General features: G+C 38.6%; 1 protein-coding gene across 1 annotated transcript in view; it reads left to right on the top strand.

The window, feature by feature from the left end:
• CNTNAP2 (contactin associated protein 2) overlaps positions 1-23081 on the top strand; it is a 1011078-nt gene that overhangs the window by 910361 nt on the left and 77636 nt on the right. The window contains exons 17-18 of the mRNA XM_054274302.1: positions 15190-15408; positions 17907-18143. Coding sequence (XP_054130277.1) covers positions 15190-15408; positions 17907-18143 — 456 coding nt within the window. The remainder of the gene's footprint in view (positions 1-15189; positions 15409-17906; positions 18144-23081) is intronic.

The raw sequence follows: 23081 nt of genomic DNA, 5'->3' as shown, positions 1-23081 counted from the left end.
AGGCTGTAGTTACAGGTTGCTTTACTATGGTGTCCTTCAATGTCAATATGGCATTCATGACCTTCACTATACAGAGAATCCTCTCAGAATTACTTCTCTCCTTTCAAGGGTGATTGGATGCCTTTCTCATTGCCATAAATGCCACTTTAAAGTAATTTCATGTGCGGTGTCTTATAAATCAGTTACAGCTCACACAAAGTTCAAGGTGGGGACTGGTTGACATTCAAAGAGCATAGTTGTCCCTGACTTTGCTTTGCACTAAAACCATGCAGCACATGGCAAACCATTGCTGGCACTGCCACTCAGTAGTTCATCTCAGGTTTTCATCCTTATTTCCAGTCTACTTCCTGTTACATGCTGACCCTGCAGGGGCTTTGTTACCTTCCTCATGTGTGCTAATCATTTTTGTGCAGAAAGTAAATGTTTGCTATGCTGCACAAAATTGCCAGATGCTATAGGCATAGGACAGAAACAAACCTTCTGGGTCCCTGAGTTTAGAATCCTCAGTCACAGGCAACCAAAATGCATAACCTGTGCCTAAATTTATGCAACTCTCTATTGAAAATAGTTTGAATCTTTGCCAGCTGGACAACTGTTTCAGACTCACATCTTTGTTTTTTAGAAGTCTTCTAATTCCTGACAGTTTGGTTTTCATCTTTTCTTTACAGCCATGCATTCTCGCTCCAGCATTGTTCTTTGGCTGAACTAATTGTTTTCACTTCCTAGCATTTACTCTCCCCTTGTATGCTTACAGTGCAATCATATCTTCTCTCAGCTTTTAATTGCTGTGTTAAGCAAGAAGAACTCACATAATCTCTTCTCATAAGATACTTTGTCTTGTTCCATTCTCTGTTTAAGTTAATAAGGTTTCTCCCTACTCACTGCACCTTGAATTCTTTCTTAAACGCAGGTAATCCAAACTATGGACATTAATTCTGATAATGGTTTACCAGTGGCCTCGACAATGACATTAATTCCTGTGCTGTGCATCTGTCCTAGGAATTTTTGGCTGATTACACTGGGATACTGTTTGTTATGTATTATTTTCTGACCTCTCCAACCTTGTGTTACTGGACAAAAAAAAAAAATAGACATATGTTGACTTTTTGTGCAAAGGTATTTATTATAATACCAAATATGACTTGACCCAAACCAAATTAGAGATCCTCTAATTTTCTCATGACCTATACTTCACCCATCTCATCAAAAATCTCTGCAATTCTGTTTTCCATCCCTGCTGTTTTTGGAAAAAAAAATCAAATATGCTAAATCTATAACAATTCCCTTCTTCCAAAAATCAGAGGATTTTTTTTATTCAAACAGGGATATCTATTGTGTTGACTATGGTAAACCCATTATATGCTTTCATATTGTTTGTTTCTGCCTTACATTAGGCAATGATATCTACTTCACTTGCTGATTTTATGGGCAGTCTTACCTTGATTGACTGCCGGCCAAAACCTTGTCAGTAAGTACTTAAAGACATGGCAATTCCATTAGTTTACATGTTCTTTGTAATTACCTGTAATTTGAAGTGAAAAGACTCCGAAAATCTCTCTTTATTTTATACCCTTATGCAGGCTGATGTGAACCAAAGCCCATCACAAACATCTCAGCTCCCCTGTCTCCAGAATGCATCAGTTGTGAGAGCATCCAGACAGTTCCTCCTGCAATTTCCACCTGGTGTTCTCCTCTTGGGACAAACCTCTTTGCCCATGAGAGAGAGCAGAAAGGAGGGCTGGGGGAGGATGCACATGAAGACCTGACTGTTTTCAGTCACTGTCACTCCTGCCTTTAATCCCAGTCACCAACATCATGCCATAACTTGAAATGCCATGAGTGAGACAATCTGAAATGGTCCAACCAACCTTCATTGTTTCCTCAGACTCTGTGACCTGAATCCAGTGGGTCTTCTGGGCTTAAATTACTTAGATATTTTTGAAAATCATTCTTCTAAGTGGATAAAGAGAATCTTGGTACTCTGAAAATTACTTTTTTTCTTTAAGTTGAACTTTTTAGATAAAATATTAGCAAATGTTCTGTTTGCCTATTGAAAGTCTAAATTAGTCTTTATTGGTTTTACCAAGGCAATTCAGTTTTAAAGTAGAAAAAGGTTTTCTGTGACTAGAAGATTAGCTATAATGCACGTGGAGGTGTTTTTAATAATAATACCGTGGTATCCGTGGTGTTTAAAATATTTATGCAAATGATTAATTCAAATTATGTCAACAGACTGATTCAAGTAAATACAATTATTTTCTCCCTCGGTGTTAGTAGGTAGATGCTAAATGTTCATAGATAGTTCTGGCCGCAGATTTTCCTAACACTTCTCAGCATTTCATTATGATTTAAATGGTAGTTTAAGAAAAAATCAGTTTAAATCATGATTGAAATTAATTCATTGTTAAATCATGTTTCCATCTGGGTTCTGCCTTTCTATCTTGCCTTGCTACAGTTGTTCTAAGGAAAATGAATATTTCTGCTCCCAACTTTTGGTTTAGAAATTTTGAACACATATAGTTTCTTACATTTTAAAAGGAAATAAAAACTTAATGTAAAATTTTGTTAAAAAGTTAATAAAATGGTAATCTATTTTTTAAGAGCATGAAGCCAGTCACTATCACAAGGCTGCCATAACACTATCTTGCATAATTTAGATGTTTTATATCCTCTTGATCTAAATGTCTTTACTTTGTTTTTAAAAAAGGGCTTTTTGTCTCGAATCATGCACTGCAGACAGCTCTCTACTCGTATGAAATCTTTGAAACAAATGTTTCATAAATACATAAATCCTCTCACTCACCATTTTATGTTTTCCACTGTTACAGCAGGAAACAGGAACAGGTCTCCTGTTGGCTTTACGTTTCCTGAGCTTCATGCATACTCCAGCAAAATAGTTCACAAAAGGTGGCTAAACCAGGCAGCTCCCTCACTCACGTACTGCATCAAGTTTTCTACCTCTAATTACCATGAAATCTATGATATTTTTACCTCCAACAGGTCAGTTCTCTTTCCCTCTCTTGTACCACTCCATGATACTTCTGGTTTGTATTTCTAGTAGATACTTCTTCCTTCTACAGGATAAAAAGCAAACAACATCAAAGATATCTTCTTCCATCTTGGGAAATCTATCCTGGATTTTGGCAACTATAAATTATTACAAGTATATTTTCCAGAGTAGAAAATCTTTGACTCACACTTTTGATAAAAGTTTGAGTTATTTGGGACACAGTTATCTGGGTCCATCTACCCCACCCCCTCACACACACCCTTTTCATATATAGAGTTACTACACTAAAACACAAAATTGAGTCATATTTTTGGATGGCTTTTTTTATCGTGGTAGTAAAGTGCATAGTGCAACGGAGTCCTTACCCTGATGGTGACCCTGGACTGCCACAGAGAAATAAATAGCCATGAAAAATTGCTTATAAAAGAGGCACTACAAATGACAAAACTTACACAGCCAGGCAGAAAAATCAATAAATTCATATCATCATGAGACCCTGCTGGTGCAAAAGTTTTTCAGTAGCTACCACCCAGGCACCTAAACACCTTTACAAGTCTTAGCCACAGTACACAGCAGAACTTACAGAAAATAAACAAATTACAGAATAAGGAAAGCACCACAGAAGAAGAAGAAAAGGACACAGAGAATGTGTTTTCATAAAAGCACATCACAGAAAAGTGACAGTCTGGATATTTAGTTCTCAAACCTGCACCAGGCTCTTACCACTTTAAGTATGATGCACAATTTACAGTTTTGACTGATTTTATTGCATTCAAACGTGACATATTTGAGAGGGGCGTAGATATGCTTGTGTCTGTTTGTAAGCACTTAAACACATTGCTCAGCAGCTTCAGAACTGTGCCAAATTCATAACAATTTCTCATAGTAAAATAAGCCACTCTCCTCTCCAAAAACCTCTCTGATGCTTTACCATGCTCAGACAAAATCTGATCTCATTAACATTACCACCTGCTTTTATTTTTCCTTTCATCCAAAAAAAATAGCTATCAGTTACACAAAACCCTTTATATGCTGCATGGGAGAGCTCCGTTCTGATGTCTCTGCCTCCCCCTTGTTGTGCTGCCTTCTGTTGTATGGGAGCAACTCAGTTTCATGGTAAAGTGCTGCAGTTAAAAGGATATAATGAAGTATATTATAAGCCACTACAGACAGGAGAACACACATCTCCTCCCCTTTTCCACTCAGTGCACTGACTACAGTTCCCTTTGTGTGAATCATCTGCCACAAAAGAGACCAGGAGATATTGCTGCTGTATTTTTTTTAAGCATTAGTAACTCTCATGAGATGAATCAACAGACCTTCAATGAGTCACTGTTCCTGTTCCTTCCTTCTTTCCAGGCAGCTAAGTAGTTATTGGAAGAGAACTGGCTGGATGGGAGGTAACATCTATCTGAAATTGTATTTATTGCCTTAGAATTAAAGCAAGCGGGTTTTTTTAAGGTCCTGCTCTAACCATCTAATGTTTGGCTTTAAACAAATCATTTCACATCTCTTTTCTTTGGGTCCTTGTTTATGCAGGACTGATAATATATATATATATATATATATATATATTGTTGTTGTTGTTGTTGTTGTTGTTGTTGTTCTTACTGCCCATAGCTGAAAATTGCTGTATCAACTAAAATACAACCATAAAAGTATGGAAGTTGTTTCCAAGTGCTTATCTACAAGACAGCTGCAGTGCAATTAGCATAACTGAAGTAATTAATAAATAATGATAATAAATAATTTTTTTTCTTAGGGCATATTTGGCCTTTGCATGATCTTTTGTGAGAAAACTTGGTACTTCCATTAACTCAATTATTTTTTGTCCCCCAAAACAATCTAATGTACTGTGTTAGAGGTAGTTTTTATTTTATTTAGGAAGTAGGTATTTATTTTTGAGTTGTTCATTGGCAGTCAAGATTATTTCAAAGTGAGATAAAATAACTTAGTTATTATCAAAATCAAATCCCTCCTTATCTTTGTCCTTACACAGAGGTTTACTCGTGATGAAAAAGGTGTTGTACTGCGTTCTGATGTCCCTTCATTTTGAGCTCCAGTATAGCTATGCCTTTCCAAAATATTGCAAGTTGTGTAAGTGCTTGTCTGCCAGTAGAAAGGGAGCTGCTTTCTCTCTGCAAGGCAAGAGAAGCCAGGAATTTTTTCTTTTTTTTTTTTTTACTACCTTGCACCTGGAGAGTTTTTGGCCATTTTCAGGTAGCCTGTGTGCAGTGCAGTACAGTACTTCTGAGTCAACAGGTATGTATTGTATATTTAAGATTAAAATCACAGGTGAAGATGATGAGGCTCAGGGTGGATAAACAGGCAAAGGTTATTGCAGTAGAGAGAGTCTATTCCAACCTAGGAAATGAAGGAATAAAACCCAGCTAGTTATTCAGTCAGCAGACAAATATATGAAAATATTTTTGATCAGTCATAAAATTAAATATGAAAGAATTATTTTAACATATTTGATTCCCATTAATTCAAAGATGCTTTGTTCCTGCAAACTGAAAGTAGAACTTTCAGACTTATTACCTGTCCAGTTGTTGAAATTTTTGGTCCATCTATAAATGTTACTAGACAGAAGATATTAAAGTATTGTGAAGGAAGAAGGACAATAATGCATTAAAGTTCACTCCTTTTAAATATATAGCAAAGCAATATGTTTGCGCACAGTCTTGCCTTACAATCTAACATCATAGTCATATGCATAAGAAAACAGCAGCTCTTGCTGCATCAGGTCAGCATCTCTCAGTAGATCTGATTCCCTGTCCATTCTCAAGGAAATGTCACTACAAGTTTACAGCTGCCAGATGTAGATACTGCACACAGCAGACACTGAATCAAGTGCCTTCAGGCTGCAGACCAAATGGTGGAGAAAATGAGGATCAAAAATATGAGGATAGACACTTTAGGGGGTGTTTTTTCCTGCATTCAACAAAGCATTTTCCTTTATTTTTTATTCTGATATGATGGCTTTTATGGTATGCAGGATACTTGGAAAATTTCAAGATAAAAACAAACTGAAAAGGTCATAAAAAGCTTCAGATATTCTGAAGAGTGATGTATTCCTAATGAAATTGCACAGAAATTGAATAAATTCTGCTCACCATAAATGTTCACCAAATCTTTAGTCTTTGGGAAAAAAAAACACCCTTGGATATCCTATTTGTATCTTTTCTAAATATTATGTTATAATTTCTTCCAAAACTTTGATGATTAAAGACATTCCGCTACATATTTTCATTCCTTTACCTTCCATTTATAAGTTAATTTCCCTCCTCCTTTCTATACATGTTTATAGACTTCCTGTGACTGAAGGTAAAATGTGTTTTAAAATATTTCCTCCAGCAAGAATTTCACTGAGAGAAATCAGTAATACTGTTACAGAATGTCAGAAATCACTAATATTTAAAACTAACTTTACAGATACATCATCAAAATGTTAATGCCAATAGCTGTACTTCTTACTGTACATCCTTTTTTGCAGGGAAGTAGTATTTTACTCATACATATGGTAATCTCTCTTCCCACACATCTCAAGTCCCTGAACATCAGGGCAGAGACTGGGAGGAAAAGGTTTCTCTCATTGCAACTCAACTCAGCTTCAAGATTCCCTGAGGAACGTGAACAAACGTAGGGCCCTGGGATTGACAAGATGCATCCCATGGCCCTGAGAGAATTTGCTGCTGTAGTTGCCAAGCTGTGCTCTGTGATATTTGAAATGTCATGACACTCAGGCAAAGTCTCCAGTGACTGGGAAAAGGTAAAGAGAACCCTGGGAACTCCTGGTCAGCCTTAACTCTCTGCCTGGTAAGATCATAGAACAGATCCTCCTGGAAGCTGTGTCAAGGCATATGCATGGCAGGGAGGTGATTAGAGACAGCCAGCATGGCCATCACCAAGAGAAAATTGTGCCTGACTAACATTAGCCAGTTCTCTCAGGACTTTGGGAGGGCATCTCATTGGGTTCCATAGACTTATGCACATTTGGGTTCCTCAGATGGTCATGAACCTGATCTCTACTTACAGTGAGAATTCTTTGCTCCCCCAGTCCCCATCCTGCTGTTAATCCACTGGGGAGGCATAGGAAGAAAGGTTGTCATTGAAGACTTGAAGGCAAAAGAGTTGAGTACCTCAGCCCTCTCCTCATCCATGTTACCAGTGTTCCACCACTGTTAATTATTGAGGGGGGATGCACCTTCTTTGACCTTCCTTTTCTGGTTAACAGAACTGTGGAAGCCCTTTCTGTAATTCCTTGCATCCCTTGCCAGATTCAGCTTCCTTTGGCCTTCCTCAACTGTATTTCTCATCTCTGTACTCTTCCCAGGTTTCCTGTCCTTGTTTCCACTGCCTGTGCATTTACTTCTTTCCCTTTAATTTGACCAGCACTTCCCTACTCAGCCATGCCCATCTCTTGTTTTCCTTGTCTGATTTCTTGCTCCTGGGGATTGCAAGCTCCCGTGCTCTATGGAAGACTTCCTTAAAAATCTGCCTGCTCTGCTCTGCTCCCCTGTCCCTGAGGGCAGTCTCCCTGGGAACCCTATTAAATATCTCCTTGTGGAGCTGGAAGTTTGCTTTCCTAAAGTTTGCCTGACTTTACTCCATACTTGGTCTGTATATCTCAGGACTGCAAAATCCGCCTGTGCATGATCCTGATGCCTTGAGAGGCTACCTAGAACAGAGGCTGGACAGTGTTAAAGGAATAAAGTAGGTATTTATTAAAAGGCCTTTGAAGGATACACCCTGGGCTGTACAAAAGCCTGGCCGTGGCTCCACCCAAGATGGATGCTGGTCACAAGTTTTCATACTTTTATAAGTTCTGGTCCATTTACATGTTGGGGCTAATTGTTCAATTACAGCTTCAGGGTAAGAAGTCGCATCCTCCCAGACTGCTCTCCTCAATTCAACCTTGTTTATACTTTTTGGGCCCAAAGCTGCAGTGCTGTCCTTGGTTCTCAGGCTGGAAAAAGATTGTTTTGTCTAACTATACTGTGAAGAGAACTTGCTAACACGCTATATAAAGTTCAGAGCTATATACTCATGCAGTACAGAATCTGGAAAATATGAAATCTACATCTTAAGGAATCAATCCCTTCAGCTCAGGCTGTCTCCAATTTTGATGTCCCCAATTCACTCATTAGGTTGGTGACCCTCAGACACAGATGGATTGTTCATTCTCCACAGAACATCAACTTGTTCCAAAGGCTCAGAGAGACAATGAGCCTCACTTACACCTTGTGGATAGATTTACACATGAGAAGTGGATCTTATATAACATTAAATCGAAGCAATAGCTTTACTCACCCTTTTTCCCTTCTCGGCCCTATGGAAATGACTGCATAAGATTCAAAAGAATGTAAAGTTTCATGACTTTTTTTATTTTACCTGTAACCCGCAGGCAAATATAGAGTGTGTCTAGTCTGTACAACGAGCCCCTATGTTAGAGAGATGCCTGAGCTGTTTCTGAGAAAGATATAGCATGTCCACACAAATCAGCACTCAGCTATGCTGGGGTTGATCCTCGGTGCGGTGTAGTCTCTCATTAGAACTAATTACTGTTGGCACAGCATCATGCTGATGCAGCTGTGCAGCTTCCAGAGCTGGTTCATTTGGCACTTAGCTCAGGGATCACTGAAGTCTTGGGCACGGATGCACGCTGTCATTTGGTCAAATGAATGAAGGTTCTGCTCATTAGTTCAAATGGACTTTTCATTTGGGAATTAGATAAATGATGAAGCCATCCAGATGCTTAGTCCCATTATTGTAAATACAGTTATGAGTTTTGACAACTACCTGATTATTAACAGACAGCCAAGCAATTCAGTAATTTCTGTATTGCAGTCAAGCAACTTGGATCAACAATTTTTCTCTGTTATGTTGCTTTGGTAGCTTTAATATTAAGTCGTGTCCTTTGAGAAGTGGCCTCCTTAAAGCAGGTCCTGTGCTCCAATATGGCACTTCAGGGTAGCATCTGTAGCCCTTTTCACCTATTTCTGGCAGCCAGGAACAACCTACCAATGTTGTTTCCATGCCAGCATTGGCATGGCCTCTCTCAGCCCTGCACAAATGAGGGCACTGAGGAAGGAAATTTAGAGATGACATTGTGAAACTATCTTTAAACACAAAGATCTGAGTATAAGTGGGAAGGGTGGACAGGATAGTTACTTTCAAATCCTAGATTGCCTACTTTTCTATTCAGAGTCTTCTGTCTGTTAAAGGCAGTGGAAAGGATTCCAATAAGTACATGTATCAGACATGATTTGACCATTTGATAATCTTGACCATTTGATAGATTTCATATAAAGATGTATAGACCACTAGCTCTAGAAATATCTATCATCTCCCTCTTTTTATTAAGTTTTCTTTCATTTTCAGTCATTTCACTGAATTCTGTCTACAGGTTCAGACAGTGAGCCCTTTGTTGGAGGTGTATTTACAAACAAACTGTCCAAGAAGTTTGGCAGATGTTGCCCTTACAAAGCTACAATATTTTCAAGCTGTTGTTTCCTCAGAACAAATATCTCTCTGGCAGATTCAGTTTACAGTTTATAGCTTATTGTTGTAAGCTATTTTACAGCCAAGTGAGTGAACTCTGATTCTAGATGTAACATGGCATTTATGTTCCAAGAATAGGATTTCAAAAGGATTCTAAAGATGTTAGAAACTCATCCCTTTGATGTAAGTCAACTAAAGCATCAGTCAGTTCCATTTGAAGGGTATAAAAATACATCAGGGAATGTAAGAGAAACAAAGTATGAGGGAGGACGTGTTTCAAAGAAAGCATAATGGGGAAGAAGAAGAGAAATAGAGAGATGGGCGTACATTAGACAGGTGGTTGAGAGAAGAGTTGTAATCCCTCTGCCTTTTTTTCCCCAGTTTATGTGTCTTGAGAACATCCACCTACTACTTAGCATCTAGTGAGTACCCACCCATCCATTAACATCTCTTTCTTTGCTGGCAGCCTCATTATAACTAGAGATCCTAGCCTGAAATTCATCAACAAAGATCAAAGGAGAAAACAGGGGAGAAAAAAGATACTTGAAACACAAGGAATTTCAAGGAAAATGGGAGATCTAGCTGGTCACAGATCTTGAATGCCAGAAATATCTATCAGCTCATGTAACTTGACCTAGTGCATAGCAAAGGACACGGAAATGTGTGCTGCTTCCCCTGCTGGTGACCCTCAGAACTTGTGTTTAACTAAAGCATACCTACTAGAAAGCCTTGAAAGGAAGGACCCAAGAAGCATGGACTCCTACAGATAATGCAGTCATAGAATCATGGAATCACAGAGTCATGGAATCACAGATCAAAGCATGCCAGGTTAGAAGGGGCCTCAAGGATCATGTGGTGCAACCTTCCTTAAAAGAAGGACAGTCTAGACAAAATGTCCTAGCACCCTGTCCTGCTGAATCTTAGAAGCGTCCAGTGTAGAGGAACCTACCACTTCCCTGGGAACATTATGGCAGTAGCTGATTGTTCTCCTTGTGAAAAATTTCCCTCTTGTGTGTCCCCAGGAGTAACCTGTACCCATTACTCTTCATCTTTTCCATGTGACTTCCTACCAAAAGGATATCTCCTTCTTTTTTGTAGCCACCCCTTAAATACCAAAACAATGCTGAAAAGGTCTCCCCCAAGCCTTCTTTCTCAAAGCTAAACACAGTTTTCTCAGGCTTTCCTCCAACAGGCTTTCAAGTATTTTGATCAGCTTTGTGGACCTTCTTATATTTGTCTTTGTTGAACTTCACAGGTTCTTATCAGTCCACTCTTCCAGCCCTATCCAGGTCTTCCTGCACAGGGGTTCAGTTGTACCCCTTCCTTTTTATGGGCAAATATCTCATGGATTAAAGATGAGGAAATGGCGAGACCTAAATAGAGCTAAAAGCAACACAGAACAAAGAGTGAGAAGGGCATTTTGTTTGCCAAAGTTGCTCTTCTGTGTTCTGAACAGATGGCTGACAACATCCTGAGACCTTAGAAAATTGAATCGATGAGGGAAACGTGTTCAGATTTAATTATATGTAATTGCACAAGGCACAGAAAGGGTAAAACTAAGCCACAAACCTCAGAGTACAGAGTGAATTTATGTGGTAGGAGTACATAAAAAATTCACTCTTGTTCAATTTTATGAAATTTTCATCACAAAACTCTGTTCTGACTGAATAAATTACAACCCACATTAACTTTTTTTTTAAATAATTAGGCAATTTCATACATTTGTTCAAAGTCTAATTATTAGGCTCATTTCTTTGAAAAACTGGCTTTAGTTTTACGGTATTTGGTAGATTAGAAAATAAAAATATTATTAGGAAAATTCACTTCATTACCTAAAAAGTGACCAGTATAAACCTCTGGTCATTTTTTTGCAGCTCATTCCCTACATCTTTTTGGAAAAAAATCCTATGCTGAGTCAGTCATTCTGAATAAATGCTCGCATATTCACAGGTATGTTAGATAATTTTTCAATCCCTCTATTCAAATGTTTGACAAAATAATACCACTGTCACATCAATCAAAGATGCATTTGAGTAAAAGAGGGTATATTACCAAGGATTGTATGTGTAGACAGTAAAGTACAACATACTGAGAGGAAAAAAGCTAAACAATTGCCAGTCTTTTTATATAAGTTATACTGAACTTCTGAACAAATTTGATGTTGTACTGACTCTTGCTGAGGTGGAGTTAGTATTCTCCCTAGCAGCCCATATGGTGGTGTGTTTTGAATTTGTGCCTGGAATAGCTTTGATACCACACCAGTGTTTTGCCTATTGCTAGTAGTGCTTGCACAGTGCCAAAACTTTCTCTCTATCCCAGTCAGGAGACTGAGGGTAGCAGAGGCATTGGAAAGGGACACAGCCAGGACAGTTGATCATTGACCAAAAGGATAACACATTGCTCAGCAGAAAAGTTGGCATAGAGGAAAAAGAAGGAGTGGGGGCAGCTCAGTGTGCTCAAACTCGACCTTGAACTCTTCATTCCCCCAGCCTTCAGAGTCAGGATCTCAAGAGATGTTGGAAGAGCAATTGCCAGTAAAAACTGAGACAGAAACAACATTGAGTACCTTAGCCTTCTTCCTGTCAGTTGTCACCAGGCTACTTGTCTCATTTTTTGGGAGTGTGAAATTTCTTTTGTCTTCATTTTCTGACTAATGTGCCTGTGGCCAGATATTCATCCATTCCTGTTAAGACCTGTCACCTTACTTAGAGATGTCCCTGGTTGGAAAGTACTTATTCCAGAGGCTGAAAATGGAACTAAGAATGAAGAGTCAGAAACAGTAACATAACTTGTATGTGAGACATCCTATTTGCAGCCTCTGCCCATCTGTGAAGCTCTTTTCGTTGAAATATTTCATGGCTTTTTTCAGTCCATCAGTCTAGAAAGTATATTTCATCACCTTTGGTATGGGAATCGTGTTTTTAGGTAGGTTGAGAAAGGATCAGGAAGTCCATAGATGCAATATTATCTTCTCTAACTTTCAGCATCTCAGCACATATATGCACTGAAAATTACCTATGATGAGAAGATTTTGCTGGAAAGCTATTCTTTCCCTAACTATAAGATTAAATATAAAAATAAAATATAAAAATATAATATAAATTTATACAATTGGTACTAATTTCAAAGGGACTGATTTTCTCAGAAAACTACAAATTTAATTACATATCTTTTAGTCTGTGATACAAATTTTCTTTTAAAGCCATGCATAAAGTGAGATTATGCAGGGACAGAGCTTCTACTTGAAATATCTTTATTTGCCAATTTTCTTCACTTTCTCTTTTAAAGAAGAATATCTTTCCTTTAAAGACTTGGGGATACTTCTATCCACAAGACCAAAGGTTTGAAAACAAAGAAGCATTCTTGTGGAGGTTTTCAAAAATTCTAAATAGACAATAGTCAAAGTACACAGTAGCAATATTGACAGTGTCATCAGCTGCCTCAGAATAAGCAAAAAAGTCTCCTAATAGGTCTTTATTTTACAGTCCTGTGGACAGACAGCTTTTGGGAAACTATTCAAGCCTGACAGTGAAGAGATCTGAGGCAGTTCTTCAAAGCAAAATTAAAGGAGAATTATACACACACTCTTGAAAATAGATTTGAACACACCATACAATTTAAGTACTGGAGAGGTTTTACTCTAATTCCTACTTTGCCTGGGTTTATTGGCAGAACCACTGAAGTTACAAAACATAATAACATTAAAACTAAATATCTTTATTTCTGTAACAAGCTCTGGCTTGTACAGATTTTGTGCCTTGTAAAGTGCAAAAGGACAAACAGACTAAATCCAAGGCTTATAAAAGGCAGTTTATTCAACAAATTAAATTCAGCAGAGAACAAAAAGAACAACAGCTTTTCAATTTTTTTCTTTTAGAAGCAGCCAATTTGAAAAAAAAAATATATATAATAAATTTGTGTTGAAAGCACATTTTCTGTAAAAACTTTGTTCCTATCCATTCAATTTTCTTAAAAATGTTGTCAAGTCAATCTGATATAACCCTGTGAAAATCTATTAGGTCATGTACAAAAATATTTCGCACTATTTATCAGCATTGTTAGTGATAATGAACATGGAGTGGTGCTTTTACCCCAATTTATTGGCCTTGCTGAATAAGAGTTTTACAATAGTGCATTATCAATTCAACCTAAGCAGAAACCACAGCTGGAACACTTAGACCCTAATTGGGCACCCAAAATCTTTGAAGGGAATTAAAAGGGAGCTCTGGCTTTTTTATTTTGTGTGTAGGAAAACCAAATTAAATTGAACTCTTGGTTGTCTTAACTTCTGTCTGTTATCCTCATTTGTGAATGCTGTAATTGATAATTCATTCTCTTTTAACCCTTTCATTTGATCTTTTGCCACCAGAATAGAATTTGCAGCCCAAAGAAATATAAACTAAATCTCAATAAGTCATAATTGTACTACTTTATTAAAATAATTTATATATTATTAATCACACTCATCATTCAAGAATAGTTATCAATAGTATATTTGCCAAGGATGACCTGAGGGAATGACTAGTAGGGCTTAATGGAAATTTATAAAATTTCTAAACATGGTTTAAATCATACACTATAAGCAGAGCACTGTAGGGCTTACTAAAGATCCATTTCTGTTGGAACCCAGGACATTCCTGTGGCTACCCTGGAGGACTCAGGACCCTGACAGGGGCTCAGAGACCTTGGCACGGAGTCAAAGACACCTGTGCCTTCGATTTTAGCCCTTGGAAAAAACTACCAACTTTGTATAAAGATGTACAAGCCACAAGAGTTTGAGTAGAATGTTAGTGAATTTATCACAGGGTGGAAAAGTAGAATTTTGGGGTTTTTAGAACGGGGGTTCAGGAGACAAGATGGAAGGATTTGGGCATGCCTTGTCCTTCCTCTTTCTTCTTCTTGTCCTCAGTCTTCTGCTGTGATGGTGGCACTTTTGGATTGGTTTAGAGTAGAAACTGACTGTCTAACATAGTGATAGGTATTGGAAAATTATTGTAAATAAAGTATACATGTATACATAGTTTTTAGTATAAAAAACTAACTCCATCTCAGGGGCGTGCAGTGTGCCATGAAACAACATGCTGAACAGACCTTGGCAGGTCAGAGAAAGAATGTTATAGATTACAGAGAATAAACAACATTGAGAACGAGAGCCAAGGAATTCTGACTCCTTCAAATGAGGGGCTGGGAAAAAGAGACTTTCTAACACCTTGGGGTCATCTCGACACCAGCGATCTTGTCACATTTCTTTTCAGCCATAAAATGTCACATGGATCTTACCTACAGCATTATTGGTTCATTGCAAGAATTAATTGCCTGTCCCTCAAAATCAAAACAAAAATTTAGACTTCTCCACCTTTTTTTTATCAAAATGCTTATTCCTTAAAAAAAATTTTTAAAAGGTATAAACTGGAAAGCTGCAGAATGCAAAGACTAATGCAATTGGTTGAGGGTCTGCTGATGAAGTCAAGTTTGACTTCTAAAAGTCAAACTCCTGCTCAAGTTAGAATGAACTGAATGTGCCTATAAATTCAGAAAGATGAATAGATTATGAAAAGATGACTTAGCAGTGCACATTTCTATTTGATATGACTCTTTACTCTTTGGGAAGCATAAATGAATGTGTTTACAAAGACTGCAAACAGATTGTGAACACCTCCTGCTTGCTATTTCAGCTGCTACCGAGGTCTCCTTCTCGTTCGACGTGGGAAACGGGCCGGTGGAAATTGTGGTGAGATCTCCTAATCCGCTCAATGATGACCAATGGCACCGGGTCAATGCCGAGAGGAACGTCAAGCAGGCCAGCCTGCAGGTGGACCAGCTTCCCCTGGAGGTCCGGAAAGCTCCGACAGAAGGACACACGCGGCTGGAATTGTACAGCCAGCTCTATGTCGGTAAGGCGCAGAGGGAGCAGCCAGGCTTTGCTCTCACGGTGCTGAACATTTTTTGCCTTAGTGATTGTGGAAAGCTGTGCTCCTCAAGTGTTTGTGGGACAGCAAAGAGGGGAAAAAAGAAGAAAAAAAAAAAAGAAAAAGAAAAATAAGGACAAATATGTCCATAATTACAGAAATACAAAGATCAACTAAGAGAAAAATATTGTGCATTAGGAACTTGTCCTTTTTGTCTCTCTCCACCTGCATCTCCTGGCTGAAAATGCCTCCAGCAGACTGCAGTGCCAAACTCCTTTTTTGCTGAGAGTCTCTTCCCAAACACACAAATACTTTTTCACCACAGAAGTGAAAATTTCTGCAGAGTTCTTGCCAGGACCGCATGTGCCTGCAGTGCCCATCCTAGCCTCGGCAGCACTTCCAGCCTCTTTAGATTTGATTATTGGCCATAGTTTTGCATTCACAGCTCTCACTGCAGTCTTCTCCCTTTAATCCCGTGGGCTATTTATCCATTTGATGTATGAAAGCACCACACAAATGCATTCCTTGGAACCAAGTTAGGCCAGCTGCTTTCTGGAACTACTGGTTTCCACTGCATTTGGGGCAGGCTATTCCAGCAGCATTTGTATTTCTCCAACTGTGAGCCGCAGGGCTGCAAAGTGCTGACATGCCAAGTGGCATTAGCTGGAACCAGAACTGCATGAAATATTGAGCAAAGAAGCACTTTCATACCTCTCTAGATATCTGTCACAAGAGAAGAAGGGAAAAGAGAAAAAAATTATCTATTTTCTCCATGTTAGTCAGCATTGAACAACTCAAATGAACTAAAAATTATGTTTAAAGCCTTCATTGCCATAGTAATCAGCCCAGTGTCACTGCAAACTGTGCATAATGTGTCACCAGATGTGCAGGTGTTATTTACAAGCTCAGATTTTCCTTTGCTGCTGTGATCCTAGAAATGGCAGTTTCAAAATAAGCTGAAAGATAAAGTTTGTTTAAAAGAGGAACACTTAACCTTTAAAAAATACCAAGCCTTTTGCTGTAAACAGGAAGAGATGGAATTTTTTTTCCTAGCCTGAGTTCTTTGAGAATTATTGATAATGATGATTTTATTTGTTAGTTTTGAATTGACTGTAACACAGCAATGTTTTGAAATATATAGTACCTTCATTGCCAAAAAAATGAACATCATCATCTGCACCAGATTTTTTTTTCTTTCTGAATTACATCTATTTCATATAACTTGGTGGTTGGAGCACACATACCAGAGAACAGCTTTAAACTTTACCTGGAGTCAGACGTAGAATGGACTTGAGTTGGAGTGCCCAAAATGAATACCTGAATATCGGGGCCCTGGAGGGTAATGCTGAACAAGAATTGTTTTGGTGCCTTCTTTTCTATTTTCTGTGGAATAAATATCTATTCTTTGGGTAAGCAAGAAAGACTGAGGGGTGATGACTTTGTGTCCTAGGGGTAGGACAGTCACTGAGAGGGTAAAGAAGGCTTTTCATCACTGCAGTATATATGAGTGTACATAGAATGGAATCACACCAGAACACCCTCTGCCATGCACACTCAGCAGAGACCAAGCCTTGCCTGCTCCTACTCAAAATCATCCAGTTCCTGGTACTTGGTTTGAAGCAGCATTCTCTGGTTTGTATTTAGTTCTCTTCCCCACTCAGGTGAATATCAGCCTCTGTGGTGATGAGCGTTCAGATCTCCTCAGGGACTCTCTGGCACCTGCAGCACTGCAGTAATCAAAGAGAGGAGGGATGAGCAGAAAAGATGCCAGCACTCATTGTTATTTACTCACATTTTTTAGTTTGGGTTTTTTTGATTGTTGTTTCTAATCCAGCCTCAGATAATACTTACCTAGCTGAAATCACATTTTTTCAGTGAGTGTTTACTCTGGATGAAAAAGGACAGTTCTTATTAACTGCTATAAAAAAACATCTCAACCCAGATTGTCAAACGAAGTTTTTCAGTGTTCCATCCTCCAGTCTATGCTCTGATAAGTAAATAGTATACATTATGTTTCTTGGAAATCAATGTGAATATTTGCTATTGTAACTGGGGCTGGAGATTTGGCTCCCTTTTTCTTTGCCCATTGTGGCTTTGAAAAATGTAACATCGCATAGCATATTATGGCATTATTACAAGCTCCCACCATTACTAATCATTAAGAGAGAAAGGCTACACCTTAGCAGTTGAGCCAAGCTCATTTCTTCCACTCTTATCTCTAAAAACATTGAAGTTGAAATGAAAGGAAATCTTCCAGGGCTAGAATCCCAAATGTCTAATTAGTATAAAGCAAGCATTGATAAAAAAACTACTATTTATGCTTGCTAATGGTATGATATCACAGGGCTAGATTCCACTGACTTATTGTCATTAGTACAAGGCAATTATAAAGAAGTTACCACAGGCTTAGCAGGATATTTCATGTGAAGCAACAGGAATAAAACCCATCCAGTGTTGTCTCACAGTCCAACGTTCCCTCTCAGGTGCTGCAGGAGGCCAGCGAGGCTTCCTGGGCTGCATTCGCTCCCTGAGGATGAACGGGGTGACGCTGGACCTGGAGGAGAGAGCCAAGGTCACGCCTGGGGTGAAGCCTGGCTGCTCTGGCCACTGCACCAGCTACGGCATGTACTGCGCCAACGGGGGCAAGTGCGTGGAGAAATACAATGGCTACTCCTGTGACTGCTCCACAACTGCCTACGATGGGCCATTCTGCATAAAAGGTAAATACTGGGCCATTCTGCATAAAACATAAATGCCTCCTGCAGGAGGCAGAGTTAGGGGGGAGCTATTTGCCTGAGGGGGATAAAACCACGATGCAATCGATGCTTCAGCTTCATTAAATAAACAAGTAAATCCTGTTTAGTACTTCTTGCTAACAATTCAAACTATACACCCATGTGTATGTTTAAATGTGGTTATTTAAAACCACACCTCTTATGAGGACTGCATGTTTAAATCAAATAGCACAGCAACAAAATGCATCAGGAACGCCTGTAGTAGTAGCAGGTGTGGCAGAGGGTATTCCTTAGTCTTGAAGTGCAGAACCATAAATTCCAACTATTCTAACAATGTCATGGTAAATTCTTTAAAAGAAAACCATGGATTTAAACAAAAGCTACCTAGTCATTCAGACATGTGGGTTTGACATTTGGGTTGAATATCTCATATATTGGGAGGCCAGCATTTGGCTTAAAAGTTTTATCCATCTGTAAGTAGATCAAGTCTGTTAGTACCTCAAACTGGGTTAGGGATTGGACCTGCTGGGATAAGGGAAGGCACAGAGCTCCCACATTTATGCCAGTCTTTTGGAAATGCTTAAAATATGTTCTGGAATTTCAAAAGCAGTGATTATAAGAGAACAATGTACTGTGGATGCACAGTTCTGCATGAGAAAGAAAGTCAAGGAGCAAGGAAAAGCGGGATCCAACAACAAAAATTGAGAAGAAAAGTACTAATTTCTTTTTTCTTGTTTGACTGTCTAATCCACTGCTTTCCCTAATAATTTTAAAAGCTTTCTCAAAGTCTCAGATAAAAATGTGAAAAAAAAAAGTGTGCTCTTCTCATCAGTATCCCTGATGTTAAAGAAACCTGTAGCTTCATAAATTGCTCCTCTTCTTTTACATTCCTCTCTGAACCAGGAATCCTGCAGGCAGTCTAGGTCACCAGACACCTGAGTCCCCTCATGAAGCTAATTTGGCAGTAGGGGACAGCACCTGGCCTTTGATGTTCTGGTTTTCAACTCTTTCTCAGGGATTTTTTTCCAATTCAAAATCTGAGAATTATTTTGCAAATATCCTTACCCTGCTCTCTTTTAGCCACACTTATAGGAAGCATAAAGTTCATAGCAGAAATAGGCAGTCTTTTTACCTGGTGCTGTGTTGTGGACTGCATTTCCTCCCCACACACTTCAGCCACTTTCACTTATATCTATCTATGTTCACTTTTATTTCATTTTGTCACAGCAAATCTTTGTCCATTGCTGATGTTGCTCACACACTGGACCATCCTCTTCTAAAAGCCAAGGGATGGTTTTCATATCCCCAAATATTCACATCAGCAGATATGGATAAATCTCTGACATGATTATTTTTTCAATTCCAATAAATATGATGTATTTCTAGTGCAGCAGAAGGGGAGCAGCTGCTTCTCTAGGTAATGGCTTCCACTGTGCTTGCATGCAGGAATTTCATCAGCTTTCACCATGCTGTGCTGCTTCAAAAGCAAATTATAAACCATGTCCATTCAGTTCAGGACTGTTCATACAGCAGCTCCTGAGAATGTGAATACAGTAATTTCAGTTAATTTAGCAAATGATTTGTCATGAATAACGGTAATGCATATTTAGTATTTCTGTTCACTAATGCAGTCATATAGTAGGGGAAACCTGTCCAGGCTGGAATTAGGTCAACCTCTCACAGATCATGTGTTGACACCAAAAAAAAAAAAAACGGGGGGGGGGGGGGGGGGGGAAGAAAAGATAATTAAAGATAATTACTGCCATGCCATATTCACTGAATTCACTTCATAGGTTTTTCTATATTGCTAGAGCTCATCACATTGACTTTTATTTGTGAGGGGTTTGTTCCTGTTATGGATAGGTAAGCCCCAACCTTCCACCAAAACTAGCTCTAAGCTAAAACATTTATTTTTTCCTGGATGTGGAGCTAACAGAATAAAAACATACCATTAATATAATAATAATTGGGAATAATTGAGCACCTAGCACAGGGAAACCCTGGTTTTGGCTGGCCCGTAAGCACTCCCATAGCAATGGCAGTAATATCATATATGTTATACTCTTCTCCTTATCAGTGTCCCAGTGCAGCCAAGGGCCCAGAGCTCCGACAGGGATAATTTGGGCATGCAGTGAAACTTGCTGTGAGCTGGTGCTCATGCAGAAGTCCTCTTGTTAGAGCAGGGATGTCTGTGCCATAAGGTGTTGTGCCATTTAAACGTGACATCAGATCTCTGCTTCCAATATCAAATCTGTTCCAGGCTAAAAAGGGCTCTCTAAATCCTTTAGATCTTATGTACAAGGTTTAAATTGCCAATTTCCTATCTGTTAGTGCTGAAGACTGCTGTACTCATCTAGAATATCCCCAAGTGTGATGTAGTGTGGGTGAGTTCATGATGCTTGCCTACAGAAAGAAGAATGGGGTACTGGGGAAAAAGCTAGAGGATAAATTACACAAAACAGACTGGGGCATCCTATGATTGAAATAATTGTAAAATCTCTGTAACAAACAATGCTGATAATGAGGTCTTTGGAAGAATTCATTTACAGCCCATTACATTTACATTGTCAATTTAACTTGCATTATGCCTTTTAAATCAAGTAAAGCATTGGAACAACTGATGTGTGTTGTCAAGCTTCCCAAACTTGTGAAAGAGGGGAGTCCTACATTTTCTTTCTAATAGCAGCTCCTGGAATCTTGTACTGTGTCCTCTTGGCCTATGAGACAAGATTGAATGTATTTTCTAGAAACAAAGGGCAAACATACATAACAACTGCAAAATAAGTAATGGCAAAACAGCCAAGTATGTTTTAGTTTAAAAAAATATTTTTAAAATTTATAAAAATTTGAAAGGTTTTGGAAATTTGGAAAGTTTTTTCTGTAAAATAAAATTATGCCTAAATTATATTTTAATTTATTTTGATGAAGAGATTGTAATTCTTATATTTCAACCCATTTTTTCATTAACACTGTGACACTTCCCCTCTGTAAAAGCACTGAAATATCTGTGAAGATGTTTTCAAATACTGTATGATCTGTTTTCAATTATTTTTTTCTTTATAATGACAGAGTTGAATGGTGCTCTGTCACTTTTATAACCTGCACCACTGTATGCTGTTTGTTGATGTGTAATGCTGGGTAAGTCACGTTCACTAGGAATTCCCATTAGCTGCCAGAAAATAACATGGCTAGTGCTTTGCAGGATAGACTAGGACTAGGTTTCGTTATTTCACTCCTCTCAGTAAATATTCCAGGCCAAATAGATCTGTTGATTTGATAATCAGTAGTGCCTGGCATCCCATTCAAACCAATATGAGATATTACCAAAAAAATATGCCACTCAGCTGGAGTGAAAGGTGGCACAGTGTAACCCTTACAGACTTCTCTTCCCATTGATTTTCCTTTGCCACAGGAAACTTTCCTTATCCAAAGGCTTCATTTTGATATTGAAATCACTTGGCTGCAGTGAACTTCTTGGGGTTAGTCACATACTGAAAGTGCTAGCAGGGGAGATGGGAAAATTGATGGAAAAAACCCATTGCTATAAGGAAATCACCATACAGGGGTTGATGGGTAATAAACACACTTCACAATAAAAGCAGGCCTTGCAGGTTGTGGATTCTTTCACTGATGAAATCTGTCCTGAGAGCCTCTGACTGATGACTGACAAGAAATTGCATTGTCCCCAGCCTTATTAGCAGCACACCACAATGTGAATGATGTTGTAGTGGTCTGGAAATTACACTATTTTTTTACAAGGACAAAAAGAAGTATGAAAATGCAGTCTGACATCTATTTTAACTTTATTTTTGTTTCGTATTTGAGGCATATGCAATTGGTTTTACTTCTTTCATTGCTCAGAGAAATTGCTCTGAGGAATAGCTGGAGTGTTTCTGCCATCCTGCAGATTGCTTTCTGACCTTTCCCTGTCCTTTGTTTAAGCATAAATTCTCTTTTTTTCTTCTCCCACAGCTGTCTTATCATCATAAAAGCATTTCTGAGAAAACAATTAATTTTTGTTCCTCTAAAAAACAAACTCCTCCCTTTAAACAAAAAATAAAAATAAAAATAAAAATAAAAAGCAAAGGTCAAATGCAGGGCATGTGGCAGCATTCTGATGTGGGACATACTCCAGGGAGAAAGCATTCCTCCTTTGGTATTGAAATGCATTGGAACAACAGTTGGAGAAGAAATTACACCCACCAGGAGTGAGGCCAAAAAGAAAATTTTTAAAAAAATTAAATAGCTGGTGCTATGACTCATGTGCCTTCAGGTATGCTGGAAGGGTAAATTCAAAGCTTTCCAGTTTCTCTGCAGTTACTCAATTTGCATCAAAAAACAGCAAGGAGATGCTACACTCTTTTTTCTTTTCTCCTTTGGAGTAAAGCTCAGATTCTCAGTGTGAATTCTTGCAGTCCTTAAGACAATGCCCACAATGAGCTCCTTCATGTTTGTTTTTATATTTGTATGAACCCTGAAAGCACTTACAAGTGGTATTGTCACAGTCAGATTTCCTTCTTTTCCTGCTCCCTTCTATGTCTCAAAGAGGAAAAAGCAGCTTTTTACTAGACTGAGTGGAGGGAAGGCACATCAGGAGGCAGCAGCTCTGCACCCTTACACCAACTCTCAGATTGACACCCAACCAACTCCAAATTCTGCCCTGGTTACACTCATTCAATTCCCCTTATTTGGCAAAAGCATTGCATTGTTTTGCTGAAAGCAATGGTGAGGTGATTGTTAGAGTGTTTTAAGGTAGATAACTTCTTCGTTTCCATAGTTCAGAATCACAGAACCCAGAAAATTAAGGCAACATTCCCTCCCAGACCCCAGAAAATTCTGCTGTTTTCAACATGATTGTGATCTGTTCGCTGAAAGTTACATGAGAAGTTTCCCTCTAGTTGTTAACTCCCACTCTGGTAAGTC

This window comes from Melozone crissalis, unplaced genomic scaffold (assembly GCF_028551555.1).
Source record: "Melozone crissalis strain CALT ecotype California unplaced genomic scaffold, PUWL_Pcris_2 ptg000016l_1, whole genome shotgun sequence".
Taxonomy (NCBI): domain Eukaryota; kingdom Metazoa; phylum Chordata; class Aves; order Passeriformes; family Passerellidae; genus Melozone; species Melozone crissalis.
The sequence above is the reverse complement of the archived record's forward strand: the minus strand, read 5'-3'. Positions and strand labels throughout refer to the sequence as shown.